The 15,275-nt window shown below is 44.6% G+C and overlaps 1 protein-coding gene across 1 annotated transcript; it reads right to left on the bottom strand.

Annotated features, from left to right (window-relative positions):
- Positions 1 to 3,055: 3,055 nt before the first annotated feature.
- Positions 3,056 to 14,558, bottom strand: hrh1 (histamine receptor H1). The gene is made up of 2 exons (XM_077204242.1): positions 14,459 to 14,558; positions 3,056 to 4,701 (listed from the first exon to the last, which is right to left on the bottom strand). The coding sequence occupies exon 2, from the start codon at positions 4,658 to 4,660 to the stop codon at positions 3,056 to 3,058; it is 1,605 nt and encodes a 534-aa protein (XP_077060357.1). The 5' UTR covers positions 4,661 to 4,701; positions 14,459 to 14,558.
- Between the last annotated feature and the right edge of the window lie 717 nt (positions 14,559 to 15,275).

Here is a 15,275-nt window from a genome sequence, read left to right as displayed (position 1 = left end):
CATACATGTTCATTTTACATTTTAGTTGTTGTTGTTATTTGTTTTACATACTCTGAACTGTAGCACAATGCCTTGTATTTGTCTTTTACTTTTTGAATTGTACTTGCCTGTTGGCTAATTGAACTGAATAAACTTTAAACATTAATTATAACATCTCTCAATTCAGATTTAGTTTTTTTCTTCTCAGAATTTTGAGTTTACATCTTGCAATTCTGAGTTTATATTGCACAATTTTGTCTTTTTTTCTGGGTTCTGAGTTTACATCTCGAAATTCTGATCTTTCCCCCCTCAGAAATGTGAGTTTATATAGTGCAAGTTTTACTTATTGAGTTTATACTTTATATCTCACTAAAAAAAAGGCAAAATTAGGGTACCTTTTTTTTTATTCCGTGGTTGCAAGCTTCCATAGGTTTCAGTGTCAGTCGAGATGAGTAGTGTCCAGCCTCGATAGAGTCCTGTACTGTTCGCCAAATCAAGTTCTTTTCATCAGGCTGTGGTTATTAACTCCTAGGCTAATCTAAATGAGATATGAATCCAGAAATTTAAATTACTTTTAGAATAATGCATTTGCAATGGAAGATTTTCATCAGGAATGTGGGATCACAAATCAATGATACCAATATGAAACTGTCAGTGTGAAGTTTATCATTCTTAAACATTGTGCATGTTCACATTTAAAGTAATTTCTCAACTGGAAATGTTTCACAATATTTCAATAAAGCAGTCTTTACCACAATATATAAAGTATGTTAATAATGAATAAACACAATTTCGTTTACCCAGTAAAGTCACACTTAAAAAAAGACAATAACCTTGCAGATCAAATAAGACGTTTTAATGATTCGTTCATAATAATTCATTATACTATAGGTATACACTATATAATAATAATGGAAGTATTTGATTTTAAATGTTTAGGCCTTATTGTTCAACCCGGAAGTAAGCTGTTTTCTGGGAATGTGTAGATTCAATCAGATTCAGATTCAGTAGCCGCTATAGCGAAATAACTGGAGGAACAACAAAATGTAAATAAAGAAAATTATATAATAATGAAATGTAAATGAATTAATTAGTAAGATGATCATGATTGAGTATATATTTAGCACCGTTTGTCCTATGCTTTTGACGTTTAGATGTAGAAACAGTGACGTGAAGTCAGACTTAATTAGCTTAATAGGTTCAGTGGATAGGAATGAGATTGCATTATATATCTAATGGACCTCATTTCCCATGTGCACTCCTACACAGACCTCACTGCACAGACAGTGCTGAATGCAGCGTGCATTTCTCCCAATATAGATCTGAAATATTGAAATTAGAAGACATTCTCCAAAACACACTTCTCCGTTTATTTAAAGAAAAGATTTTCATTGAAAGACTGCCATTTTTGTTCAACCAAACATGAGGTTAAACAGGAAGTGACAGGCCCTAATTGAGGGCTGGCAATGTGAACTGTTAGAAAAAAATGAAATATGAAAGAGACTAAGCACTCCACTTATTATATGCACCTTTTATAAATAAGATAATTACTTTCCCACATCTTGAAGCCTTTGTAGTCCATTTTATCATCACCTCTGTCTGTCCTATATTGTTTATTGCATGTTTTGTGTGTGTATAGAGGCAGTTTCACATGACCGTATTACATTGTTCATCAACCAGAGGAATGTCTAAAAAAAGGTATTAAAGAGTCTTCACATTTTGCATTTTAATCAAATAATGACTTACATTAGATTTTGCAGTTTTGTTTAAATCATCACTCTGTCCATCATTTAAGTACTTTTTTATTAAAACAAAGATGAGTTGAAATGCATTGCAATGTAAATCAAACAGGAGTTCAATGAATACAGGCAATTTGTGAATAGTGTACATAGACCATCCTGTAGGTCGCACGCCATTCCCAACATACTTCATAGATTTTCACCTGTATGTATTTCCCAGCTCTGTGAGGATAGTGTGCATTAGCGCCAGACCAAACTACATTTAATTTAACTCCCTGTTAAATATGAATGCACTGCACATGCTAATTAAACATAATTAATGTCAGGGCATTTTCATACAATATTCTAGATTAAAGGTGTCCTATTATGCCCTTTCACGAAGTCTTAATGTTGTTTCAGGCTCTACTAGAGCAGGTTTTCCTGCTTGAATGTTGATTATTTTCCTCATATTCTCCATTGGTGCGGCTCCTCTCTTCCCAGTCTGTCAGTAACGCTCTGTTTACTTCCTGTCTCTATGAAGCCCCTCCTTCTGAAAAGCACACTGTGCTCTGATTGGTCGGCTGGAGCAGTGTGTTGTGATTGGTCGAGCGCTTCGAGTGTGTTTGGGAAATGTCCCGCTCCTTACCATAACCGCCAGTTTAACACACTAATAACTAACTCAACCAGGCCCCGCCCCTTTATTCTGGGTATGAATTATTGTAATGAGGAATATTGTGACGTGTTCGTTCCCGGAAGAAATTCAAGATACATTGGTGGCGTTTCAGGAGTTCAGAAACATTGACACTGATATAGAGTAGAACTCCCGCTGGAAATGGTTGTTTTAATGAGCAACATGCTTCAATACAACCAGTTTTAAAACACTGTATTGAATACGTTTTTAATGTAATCTGATGCAGATTGCAGACGTGTCAAGCTGACACTCAGCAATACATAACAAAATGGTAACACTTTACAATAATGTTCATTAATTAATATTAGTTAACTACATTAGTTAGCATTAACTAATAATGAACTGCACTTATACAGCATTCATTAATCTTTGTTAATGTTAATTTCAACATTTACCAATACTTTATTAAAATCTTGTTAACATTAGTTAATGCACCATGAACTAACATGAACAAACAATGAACAGCTGTAGTTTTATTAACAAACATTAACAAAGATTAACAAATACAGTAACAAATGTATTGCTCATGGTTAGTTCATGTTAGTTAATTCATTAACTAATGATCCCTATTGTAAAGTGTTACCAACAAAATTGTTCTGTACTGACAAGATCACAAGCACGGCAGAACAACCGATGTACAAACATGTCACAAATGGATCAGACCTCCTTATCTATCAATATAAAAAATCTTTTTGAACACCCTTTTGAAGTTTTCATTGCACAGTGGGTATATGAAGGGATTGAGAGTGGAGTTGATGTACCCAAGCCAAATGGTGAACATATGAAGGTCGTGATGCACACAGGTCTCACACAAGGCCATGACCATGAACGTGATGAAGTACGGGATCCAACACACCATAAACACGCCGATGATGAAGCCCAGTTGCCGGGCGGCTTTACGCTCCTTGCGGATCCGCATGCTGTGGATGCTTTGCTTTGACTGTTCGCAGAGCTTCTGCCATGTTTGTTTGGCGGGAAGCGAATCGTTGGCGTTTAGCGGCGGGTTGTTCTCGGCCCACGGTGATGGTGGTGATGGAGGCGTGTTATGATTATAATTATGAATATCCACCATCTGCTCACCCTCACTAATGTTCCCGACGGAGTTTGGCACTAGGACGTTACAGTCGTTCACATTTATGAAGGCTTCGGTGTTGTTTTCCGGTTGCAGAAAGGCGAGGGATAAAGATGGCGGGCATTCGGCGGCCGTTTCCCCATCGTCGATTTGAAATGAACTTTCAGGGTCTTGTACGCTCTTTTTCACGCGTTTCGAAAGTCTAAACATTGGTTTCTTCTTATAGCAACTCTTCCTCTTTGTCTCGGACAAGGAATCAGGGTTGTCTTCATTATGGTCTCTTGGCTGTTCAAGACTGTATTGATCCAGAAGACCCACGTTTTGAGAATACGCCTGATTCTCTCTCTCCGAGGCTTTGGTTATCTTTAACTGAAGTCCGTTCGCGAGTGTATCATCCGCTTCGGTTTTCACCATGGGACCGGCAAAGTTCTCCCATTCCCTGTAATGATCCCGGACCGCAATGAAAATCTGCGAGTAGAACAGAAGCATTAGAAACGAAGGGATGTAGAAGTTAAGAATGGCGGTCAGAACTTTAAACCACGTCACTAAGCGAAAGTCCGTATCGCATTGGTTCTCCAGTTCAGGTTTCCGGTCGATCCGAGCAAACATCCTCCAGCCGAGGATAGGAACGATCCAAGTCATTGAGAGAAGCCATGCACTGCAAATCAACAGCGTTGCTCTCCCTCGTGTCCGATACTTCAGATACTGTAATGGGTGTCGTACGGATCGGTATCTGTCCAAGCAAAGGATAAACAAACTGAAAATGGACGCCGTGCTCGCGACATAATCCATGACTAACCAGAACTGGCAAATAACGTGACCAAGCTTCCACTCGTCCTCAAGAAGGTACACCAGATTCAAAGGCATGACTGTAGCCCCGACTATAAGGTCTGCTATCGACAGGCTGACGATGTAGAGATTCCCAACCGTGTGTAAAGTCCGTTCCTTTCTCACGGCGAACAGGACCAGCAGGTTCATGATGACCGTCAGGAGGGACAGTGTCCCAAGGAAGATCCCCAGCACCGCATTGTTCATGTGATGGTGGAACGGGACAGACGTGTTCGTGAGAGTTGTGACGTTGGGCTCGGGAGCTTCGTGAAGGATTCGCTTGACTTGGCTGTTTGTGGCGGTTAGTATCGTAGTGGCTTCCATTGGGCAGTCCGATGTGTCACATGACGTCAAAGTTGTGAGAAAGCACATAATCCCTTTGGGTTTTAAAATTCATATCCAAATTGGAGTTTCTGGAAAACAAAAGCAATGCATCAAAGTAGTGCATATTGTGTGCACACTCTTAAAGGATTAGTTTCAGGATTTTTTCCACACACTGGACTTTAACGTTAAAGTCCATTGTGTGGAGAAAAATCCTGTAATGTTTTTCTCAAAAAACTTAATTTATTTTCCACTGAAGAAAGAAAGACATGAACATCTTGGATGGCATTGGGGTGAGTAAATTATCAGGAAATTTTCATTTTGAGGTGAACTAATCCTTTAATAATAAAGGTTCCGAAAGGGGGATTTCACATTTTTGGTTCCTCAAAGAATTTTTCCCTGACAGCAACATAGGGCCTGTTTACGCCTGGTCACTTCATGTGTTTTCTCAGATCGGATAGCTATCTGACTGTGAAAAGATCAGGTGTAAATGCCCTCTGAAACACATTCGAGACAGATTTAAATCCGATCGCTCAAACCACATCAGGAGTTGGTGTGACGAAACTAATGTAAATGCATCTGGATGTTGAAACCACATATGTAAATTTGACTCCTTCCAAAATGTTAGAAAATAAATGTGTGAGAGCGTTTTATAGGCTATATGACATGTTATAGCCAGATATTACAGCGCTACCGCAACACGCATCACCACAGATGAATCTGTGTATCTCTTCAGACAACACGCAAACTACCGCAAATAGACGCTCAAAACACAATCATCTTCATTAAACGTAGTGAGAGTAAATGATCTTACAAGTGCGGTTGCTGCGCTCTCTCCTATTGCGGTCTTGAAATTAGCTGATGATCAATAAAATGCAGCTGATATCTCTTGCTTTCGCTGAAATGAAGTCCATTATTTCTGCATATAGCCCGGGAAATGAAGATCGGATTTATATCCGTTTTGCGGAGACACATTTATGAGGGTGAGTATAAACGGAACCGTTTAAACAAATCGAAAAGCTATCTGATCAGTAAAAACGCATGAAATGACCAGGTGTAAACTAGATGGGGCCGGATCTGTGCCGACACTATGTTGCTGTCTGGGTTCCTTGAATGTTTTTCTTAGGGCTTCTAGTTTCAATCTCATCTGGAGGGTTTGTTTCAGATCCTGGTGCTTTTTCAATCAAAAATAGTTAACTTAAATGTGAAAATTATGTAAAAAAAAGAAGATATTTTGAAAAAATGTGGGAACCAGAAATGATGGACCCCATTACTTCCACAGTTTTTTTTTCCTACTATGGAAGTCAATGGGGTCCTGTTTATTTCTTTAAAATACCTTCTTCTGTGTTCAGCAGAAGAAAGAAATTCATACAGTTTTGAAACAAGTCAAGGGTGAGTAAATGATGACAGAATTTTCATTTTTAAGTTAACTATTCCTTTAAAGGGATACTCCACTTTTTTTGGAAATAGGCACATTTTACAACTCCCCCAGAGTTAAACTGTTGAGTTTTACCGTTTTTGAATCCATTCAGCCGATCTCCGATTCTGGCGGTACCACTTTTAGCATAGCTTAGCATACATCATTGAGGTGGACAAGACCATTAGCATTAAAAAAATGACCAAAGTGTTTCGATATTTTTCCTATTTAAAACTTGACTCTTCTGTAGTTACATCGTGCACTAAGACCAACGGAAAATGTAAAGTTGTAATTTTCTAGGCTGATATGGCTAGGAACTATACTCTCATTCCTGCGTAATAATCAAGAAACTGAGTGAAAATGAGTGCAACAGGCGTAATGATATGACGCAGCGCAGTTGACGGAAGGTAGCCTATTTTCAGGCGCTGCTATCATTACGCCTGCTGCACTCATGGTACGGCAGTAAAGTTTCTTGATTATTACGCAGGAATGAGAGTATAGTTCCTAGCCATATCAGCCTAGAAAATCTCAACTTTACATTTTCCGTCGGTCTTAGTGCACGATGTAACTACAGAAGAGTCAAGTTTAAGTCCTTTAAGGCATACATGAACAGGGCAATCGCACTCAGATCTGCACCAAAACAATCACTCCGAGATCGCCTGGACGAGGCCTGATTGAAGACGAACTCAAGAGTGTTTCAGTTGAGGTGAGAAAGAAATCTGACCCAACGGACCATCATAACTCATAACGGGAAAAGTGTTTTCATGTGAGACGACAGCAACAGATAAAGCCACATTAACTTGTCAATCCATCTTGCTGGATGACGCAGAGGAAACTCTGACCAATTAGGGACTGTTTACTCGACACCGTTTTCAACTAAAGACGTAAAACGTCTCGGGTTACGTATGTAACCCTTGTTCCCTGAGAAAGGGAACGAGACACTGCGTCGGTGACGACACTAGGGGAACGCCCTTCAGCGTAGCATGTCTGAATTTATGAATGAAAACGAATCCAATCCTATTGGCGTTGCGTGATGACGTAGCGTGTGACGGCATAAGCGGATGTGTACAAAAGCACGCCGGCACACAGAAAATGTCAGCTTTTGCTATGAAGCAAGTGCTCCAAGCAGGGTGAGGTGTGGCGAACCGACGCAGTGTCTCGTTCCCTTTCTCAGGGAACAAGGGTTACATACGTAACCCGAGACGTTCCCTTTCGAGGGAACTCGAACTGCGTCGGTGACGACACTAGGGGAACGAGATACCCACTATGCCACAACGAACCCCGCTCATCCTAGTGTGAAGCTGTCTTCAGGCACAACTTAGGACAAAAGCACTCGTGCACCGGGTGTAGAGGGAAGGTCCAGACTGTAAAACCTCATGAATGTGTGCGGAGTGGCCCAGCCAGCCGCCTCACATATGTCATGTATGGAAACCCCTGAAAGGAGGGCTCTAGAGGACGCCATGCCTCTGGTGGAGTGAGCCCTCACGGCCATAGGTGAAGGCAAATTGCGCACCTGATAGGCCAGGGAAATAGTCTGAACGATCCAGTTGCTGATGGTCTGCTTAGAGGCGGGAAGTCCCTTCTTGGGAGACCCAAAACACACCAGCAACTGGTCCGACTTCCGCCATGAGGAGGACTTCTGGATGTAATACTGAAGTGCTCTGACAGGGCAGAGCAGATGAAGTCTCTCCTCATCCGCCGTCCCATGAGGCGGAGGATGAAATGCCTGCAGAACCAAAGGCCGTGCCACATTAGATGGCACCTTGGGCAAATAGCCAGGCCTGGGGTGAAGGATGGCCTTAATGTTGCCGGGAGCAAACTCCAAGCACTCATTGGAAATAGAGAGCGCCTGGAGATCTCCTACCCTCCTCAGAGAAGTAATAGCCAACAAAAAGACCACCTTAAATGAAAGGTTCTTGGCCTCAGCCGACTCCAATGGTTCGAAAGGGGCCTCGGCCAGCCCTTCGAGCACCACTGCCAGGTCCCAAGAGGGAACCCTGGTGCGAGTCGCAGGTCTCATCCTCCAGGCTCCACGGAGGAAACGTACGACCAGGTGATGCCTCCCCAGAGGACCATCACTCAGAGGAGCGTGGAAAGCCGCAATGGCAGCCACATAAACCTTGAGTGTGGACGGGGTAAGCCCGGCAGAAAAGCGGTCTTGGAGAAACTCCAGTACAGAGGCCACTGGGCAGTTAACTGGGTCCAAATCCCGCTCTCTGCACCAAATGGAAAATACATTCCACTTAAGGCCGTATAATTTCCTCGTGGAGGGAGCTCTGGAAGTGAGTATAGTTTCAACCACCTCTGCTGACAGGCCGGCTTCTAGGTACTGTGCCCCCTCAGGGGCCAGACCCACAGTTTCCACAGCTCGGGCCGAGGGTGGAGAACTGAGCCCCCCGCCTGAGACAACAGGTCCCTCCTCAGAGGGATCTGCCATGGCGGGCCTGCCAGAAGCAAGATGATGTCCGAGAACCATACTCGGGCCGGCCAAAACGGGGCTACTAATAGTAGGCTGACTCCGTCCTGACGGACCCTCTCCAGAACTGCTGGGAGCAGAGCGATTGGGGGAAAGGCGTACAGACGCAGCCTCGGCCACGTCTGCACAATGGCATCCAAACCCAGCGGGGCTGGATGTGTGAGGGAGAACCACAGTGGACAGTGTGTCGTCTCTCGAGACGCAAATAGGTCCACTTCCACTGGGCCAAACCTCTCGCATATTAACTCCACCACCTCGGGGTGGAGTCTCCAATCCCCGGGCCTCAGCCCCTGCCTCGACAGCATGTCTGCTCCCTGGTTCTGGTCCCCCGGGACATACATCGCCCTGAGAGACGACAGTCTCCGCTGGGACCACAGGAGGATCTGATGCGCCAGTCTGCACAGAGGGCGCGACCTCAGACCCCCCTGATGATTTAAGTAAGATACCACCGACATATTGTCGGATCTTACTAGGACATGGCGACCATGGAGGTCTGGCAGAAAGCTCCTCAGAGCCCGGAACACCGCCAACATTTCTAGGCAATTTATGTGCCAAGAGGAATGTTGGTCCTGCCAGAGACCTCTCGTAAAACGGCCGTCCATGACCGCGCCCCAGCCCGTGAGGGAGGCGTCTGTCGAAATAGATATCCGGTGACACAACGCTCCCAGCCTGGGACCCTGGGACAAGAACCAAGGCTTCTTCCAAATTGATAGGGAACGAAGGCATCTGCGCGTAACCCTTATTAAGCGGAATGGATTTCCCCTCGGGGAAAACCCCTTGGCTCTTAACCACCACTGCAGGGCTCTCATGTGCAGCAGGCCAGAAGGTATCACGCTGGACGCTGCTGCCATTAGACCCAACACTCTCTGAAAGTGTTTGACAGTGACGGCCTGGCCTAGCTTTATCCTGGACACTGAGGTCAGGATAGACTCGATCCGAGCAGGAGACAATTGTGCCTGCATCGTGACTGAGTTCCACACCACTCCCAGGAACGTGGTTCTCTGGGCTGGTGTCAACACGCTCTTCTCCGTGTTGAGTCTCAACCCCAGGCTCTGGATGTGGGCGAGGACGACATCTCGATGCCGAATCGCCAACTCTCTCGACTGTGCCAGTATTAACCAGTCGTCGATGTAATTGAGCACCCTGATGCCCTCGAGCCTCAGGGGTGCTAGAGCTGCATCCATACACTTGGTAAAGGTGCGAGGGGAGAGTGCTAGGCCGAACGGAAGAACCCGATATTGGTAAGCTTCGCCCCCGAAAGCAAACCTTAGGAACCTCCTGTGAGATGGAAGGATGGAGATGTGGAAGTAGGCGTCTTTTAGATCTATCGTGACAAACCAATCCTCGGATTGGATTTGACTCACGATAATGGGAATAGTGAGCATTTTGAACCTGAATCTCCTTAGAGACCGATTCAGATGCCTCAGATCTAAAATTGGACGCAACCCTCCATCCTTCTTTGGAACTATGAAGTACCGGCTGTAGAACCCGGACTCTCTGACTAGTGGGGGAACACGCTCTATGGCCCCTTTTTCTAGCAGCGAGTTGACTTCCTGTCCCAACACCAGACCCTGCTCTGGCCGCACTAACGTCCAGACCACCCCGTTGAATTTTGGTGGGCGGACCTGGAACTGTAGTCTGTACCCAATTTCCACAGTGCGCAGGACCCATGGAGAAATATTCGTGAGGTTTTGCCATGCCTCTGCGAAATTCACCAAGGGAACCAGCCCCTCGGGGCTGGTGTCCAGTGTTTTGTGTAAGCCCTTGGCGGCACCCTGAAGCGGAAGACCGGCAGGGGAAAACCGACAACGACCCACAGTGTGCGAGCGCGAACGCTGTCTGACTGCAAGCCTTTGGGGCAGAGAAGACAGCGTGTGCTCGCTGGAAGCTGGCGCGTCCCGATGCGTCAGAGACGGCGGGATACTGACGCCAGCTTCCTGAGGGCCCGACGAGAGAGGGGACCTCGGTCGCTCTCTCTCGGGGGGGGCGGCCCTTAGAGGTCCCACAGGAGTTAGGACCTCTTTCCCTTCGCCTTCCTGGACTGGATGACGGTCCTCAGATCCGTCCTTCCAGAAGGCTGTGGGTGAGAGCGCTGCCTAGGGTCCCAAGCTGCTTGAGGGGGACCTCTAGAAGCGACACTCCCTCTTTGGCCTTGGCGATAGGAGCTGGATGACGGCTGTGGCTGTTTTGACCCTCTAGCAGCCGACTTCCTAGACCTCGACCGGCGAGGGAGATATTGCCTAAACGCTTCACTCTGCTTCTTAGTGTCCTGAAATCTGTCGACGACAGCATTAACCGCCTCGCCGAACAGACCAGAGGTACAAATGGGTGCATCAAGAAGAAAAGCCCTGTCCTTCTCCTTGATGCCAGAGAGATTAAGCCACAGATGCCTCTCCGTGGTCACCAGAGCTGACATGGAGCGGCCGATGGCGCGGGCCGTCTCCTTGGTAACCCGGAGAGACAAGTCTGTGGCCTTACGAAGCTCGGCAATATCCTCCATAGTAGGACCCTCGCCCTGGTCCATGTCTTTTAAGAGGTCGGCCTGGTACGCCTGCAGAATGGCCATCGTGTGCAGGCTCGCACCAGCCCGACCTGCCGCCATATAGGCCCTGCCCACCAACGCAGATGTAGTGCGACATGGCTTGGAGGGCAGCGCCGGTGACTTAAGGGACGATGCAAGATCGGGTGAAAGGTAACTGGCTAGAGCTTCCTCAACCCGAGGCATCGTCCCATAACCGTTCTCTCTAACCCCCATAATGTCACTATAGTTCAACATCGGGGGGTTAGACAGGCGCGCTGAAAAGGGCCTGTTCCAGGATTTACACAACTCATTGTGTAATTCCGGGAAGAACGGTAGAGACCGGCGTGGAGGATGTGCGCGGTGCTGCAGGAAGCGCTCGTCGAGTTTACTTCTGACTCGCTCTTCCTGCCTCTCCTGTGGCCAACTAATATGCAGTTTAGTCACAGCCCGTGTCACCACCTCCAAAAGCTCATTATAACTGGGCGCAGTTTGTGTGTGTGTGTGTGCTTCATGCAGATCCCCCTCCACGACGCTGAGCACATCTAATTCCTCAGAATTAGACAGCTGCAGCACTGGGTCTGCATCCCGAACGGGAGAAGCCGCGGAGCGGGCTCCCGAACGGGGGATAGGGGAATCTGAGCTTTCAGATGAGGATTGGGAAAGTGCCTCGGCAGTCCCGATCCCCTCTGAAAGCTCCCTTTGCGAACCCCACGATCTAAGCCGCCGCATCGCCTCAGCAGATGCGGGACCTGAACCGCGGGGAGCGCGCATCTGGCCATCCTCAGAAAATAAAGCCAGACGGGAACGCAGCACTCTCATAGAAAGAGAATCACAGTGGCCACAAGCAGCCCCCTCGAGAGCTGCTTGGGCGTGCTGCATTCCTAAACAAGCCACACACATCTCGTGTGTGTCCCCAGCCGTGATAAAGCGAGGGCACGGGAACACACAATTTTTAAACTGCTCACTCATTCTCACAATAAATCAGAACTGAGACAAACAACACCAAATAGGACAAACTGATTTCACAACACAGAGCGCTTGCTGAATAGCAAAAAGCTGACATTTTCTGTGTGCCGGCGTGCTTTTGTACACATCCGCTTATGCCGTCACACGCTACGTCATCACGCAACGCCAATAGGATTGGATTCGTTTTCATTCATAAATTCAGACATGCTACGCTGAAGGGCGTTCCCCTAGTGTCGTCACCGACGCAGTTCGAGTTCCCTCGAAAGGGAACTTTGTAAGCGCTTTGGCCGTTCGTTTACACAACAACGGCATTTTGGGTGCCTTAAAACGCAAACTTTTTCAAATGTGCTTCAAAGTGCAAGTTTTTGAAAATGGTCTCCGAGTAAAGGCCCTTGCACACTGAGTCCGAAATTTTCGTTTGCGTTTTTTCATATTCGTGATTCGGTGGCTCTGAATTGTCAAAACACCATTCAAACTGCTTGCTACGGATGCGAAAAACGCAGAAAATCGAACCCGATCCGATTTTTTATGACGGCAGTGTGCAAGCGTGATTGACATAACGTGAGGTCCTATTTATTTTTTAACGTGCGAAAATTTCGGACGCGAATTTCGGACTTAGTGTGCAAGGGCCTAAAACAACAAAAACGCAAATCTCTGAAGACGATGACGTCATGCACATGCGTATTATGTGTTCAGTCTATAGTGTTTCATCGCCATCTAGTGTCCTGGCAGCAGAATACAGCGTTTATAGACGTTTTCGCGGTGTGAATGGAGATCGTTTTGACAATGGTGTCGTCTGTACACGGAAAACTCAAAGGAAAACCTTCTCCGTTTTAAGCATATCGTTGTCGTGTTAATGTACCTTAAGAGGACAGTTTTACTAGCATGTGGAACAAAGCAAATGCTCTACTGGTGTGAAAACACCCTTGGTTTGAAAAAAATTTGTGCACTGGAAATATTTTATGGATGTTAAAGGTTTTTCATGGAACCATCAATGCCAATAAGGCACCTTTATTTTTAAGAGTATATTGTGCACTTATTGATGTGTGACTACACTGAAAGAAATGGTAATGTTTTAATCCAATCAAAAAGGTAAAATGTCTCTTTCAGCTAACAATTTCAGATTTTCTATTTTTAAGGTGTACAATGAATGGAGACATCCATCTTTTTAATGGTGTCAGTGAGTTATCCAATCCACATATCTAAGATGTCATGCTTAGGACAGCAGACGCAAGCAGGTTCATTAAGCAGCAGCTGAGACCACGAATGTTCAGAAAATATGAGAGTCAAACAGTATCTTGTTGCTAAGAGAGATGTTTTCGACCCATGCTTCACAAGCCCTAGATCTTATCAAACCCTTCCCTGTGTCTTTTCTAGCCTCTCATCTCAGGATAGATCTGTATTCTGTCTCTCTGGAAGTTTCGGCCATCTACTCAATAAATGGTTATTGTTGATGTTGTCAGGGCTATTCTTAACAAATGCATATACATAAAGTGCATGTTTGCACACATAAAACACTTTCCATCTTTCCTTTCATGTATCAGTTGCACTTGTAATATGGCAAATTGTGATGGGAGAAACCAGTACATAATGCGATTTGGATGCCTTTCTTATGCATACATGTTTTACCTGTAATTCCAAAACTCTATACTTTTCTTTCGTCCACTAGGAGAAATTCAGTCATGATTTAGTTTCGTTTTTGGCTGAACTGTAGCTACCTTCAATGTTCACTTTAATGTGAAAATGAAAAACTCTTATGCTAATTTACTCTTTAATGTTTGCACAACAATTTAACATTCATACAATAGTGTTCAGTATTGATGCATGAGGAAAAGCCTTTTTAAACCTGAACACATCATGATACAAAACAGGTTATGCTGTATCTAAAGAACTGGCATTAGGAAGAACTGATTTATCACCATTAATAATAATTATTCTATCTTACCATCGCACAGTAGAGCAACATGAATATCAAGCACTTTAGTCAGATTTAACTATAAGGAATGGCCAAGAACACCCGCATACATCAAATATTTACGCTTCTCTGTAAACTAGAGAGCTTAAAGATTTACAGCGTTGCACTTGATTTTTGAAGATCATCCAAACACACTTGTAATGATTTCTCGACGCGCAATGTAAAGGGAATCTGCGCTAATGATATATACTTTATCCCGCCGATGCGTAAAACTTACACGCGTGTAGCTACTATAGAGTTTTGCGTAAAATGCTTATCTCTCTCCTTTTACTGACAACCCGTTATTTCTTTCTCATTGGATGGAGATCTCAGTAATGAAAGCGACTCAGTCCGACACCTGTGGAATGCGTGAATCTGTGAAGTCCAATAATTCCATCAAAGCGCGCGCTGTGCGGCAGCATTCACGAGCGTCAGCAGCCTACTAGTCACTTTTACACATTAATTTAGCTCTAAATGTAATTATGTTGTATTTATAAGCACTGATGAAACCTTACCCTTCCGGCTTGCAGTGAAATCTCGGCAGGAATGGGGTTTATCTCCACAGATTTGGTGAACTGGACGCTGACTGACGCTTTACTGGTCTGAGGAGTCTCGTGAATGTCTCATAGATGGACCGGTGAGACACACACACACACTGACACACACAGACACACACACACACACACACACACACACACACACACACACACACACACACACACACACACACACACACACACACACACACACACACACACACACACTGATTCTATATCCATGTCTGGTTCGCTATCTTTGTGGGGACTCTCCATAGACTTTTATACTGTTTTTATACTGTACAAACTGTATATTCTGTCCCCTTACACTAATCCTACCCCTAAACCTACAGATCACACACAACTTGCTGCATTTTTACATTTTTTAAAAAAGCATCACTATGTATGATTTATAAGCTGTTTTCCTCATGGAAATGTCCCCAAAAGGACAAGGATTTGGGGTATTATCATCTGGGTGGGAACATTTTGTCCCCATTATATATATATCCTGTCACAATCAATAATGAAGAAACTGACTTAATCTTATATGTAAACTCGAATGTAACAGAATGAGATATTCATATATAAACATATACAGTATATATATAAATATATACAGTATATATATGCATATACACACACACACACACACACACACACACACACACACACACACACACACACACACACACACACACACACACACACACACACACACACACATATATATATATATAAATGCACACACATGGAACACATGTTGGAATTACATGAGGGTGATTAAATGATGAGTGAA

The sequence above is a fragment of the Siphateles boraxobius genome, unplaced genomic scaffold (genome assembly GCF_051911475.1).
Source record: "Siphateles boraxobius isolate OS27281-9 unplaced genomic scaffold, OSU_SipBor_1 5, whole genome shotgun sequence".
Lineage (NCBI taxonomy): Eukaryota > Metazoa > Chordata > Actinopteri > Cypriniformes > Leuciscidae > Siphateles > Siphateles boraxobius.
Note: the sequence above shows the minus strand (reverse complement) of the source record. Positions and strands in the feature narration are given on the sequence as shown.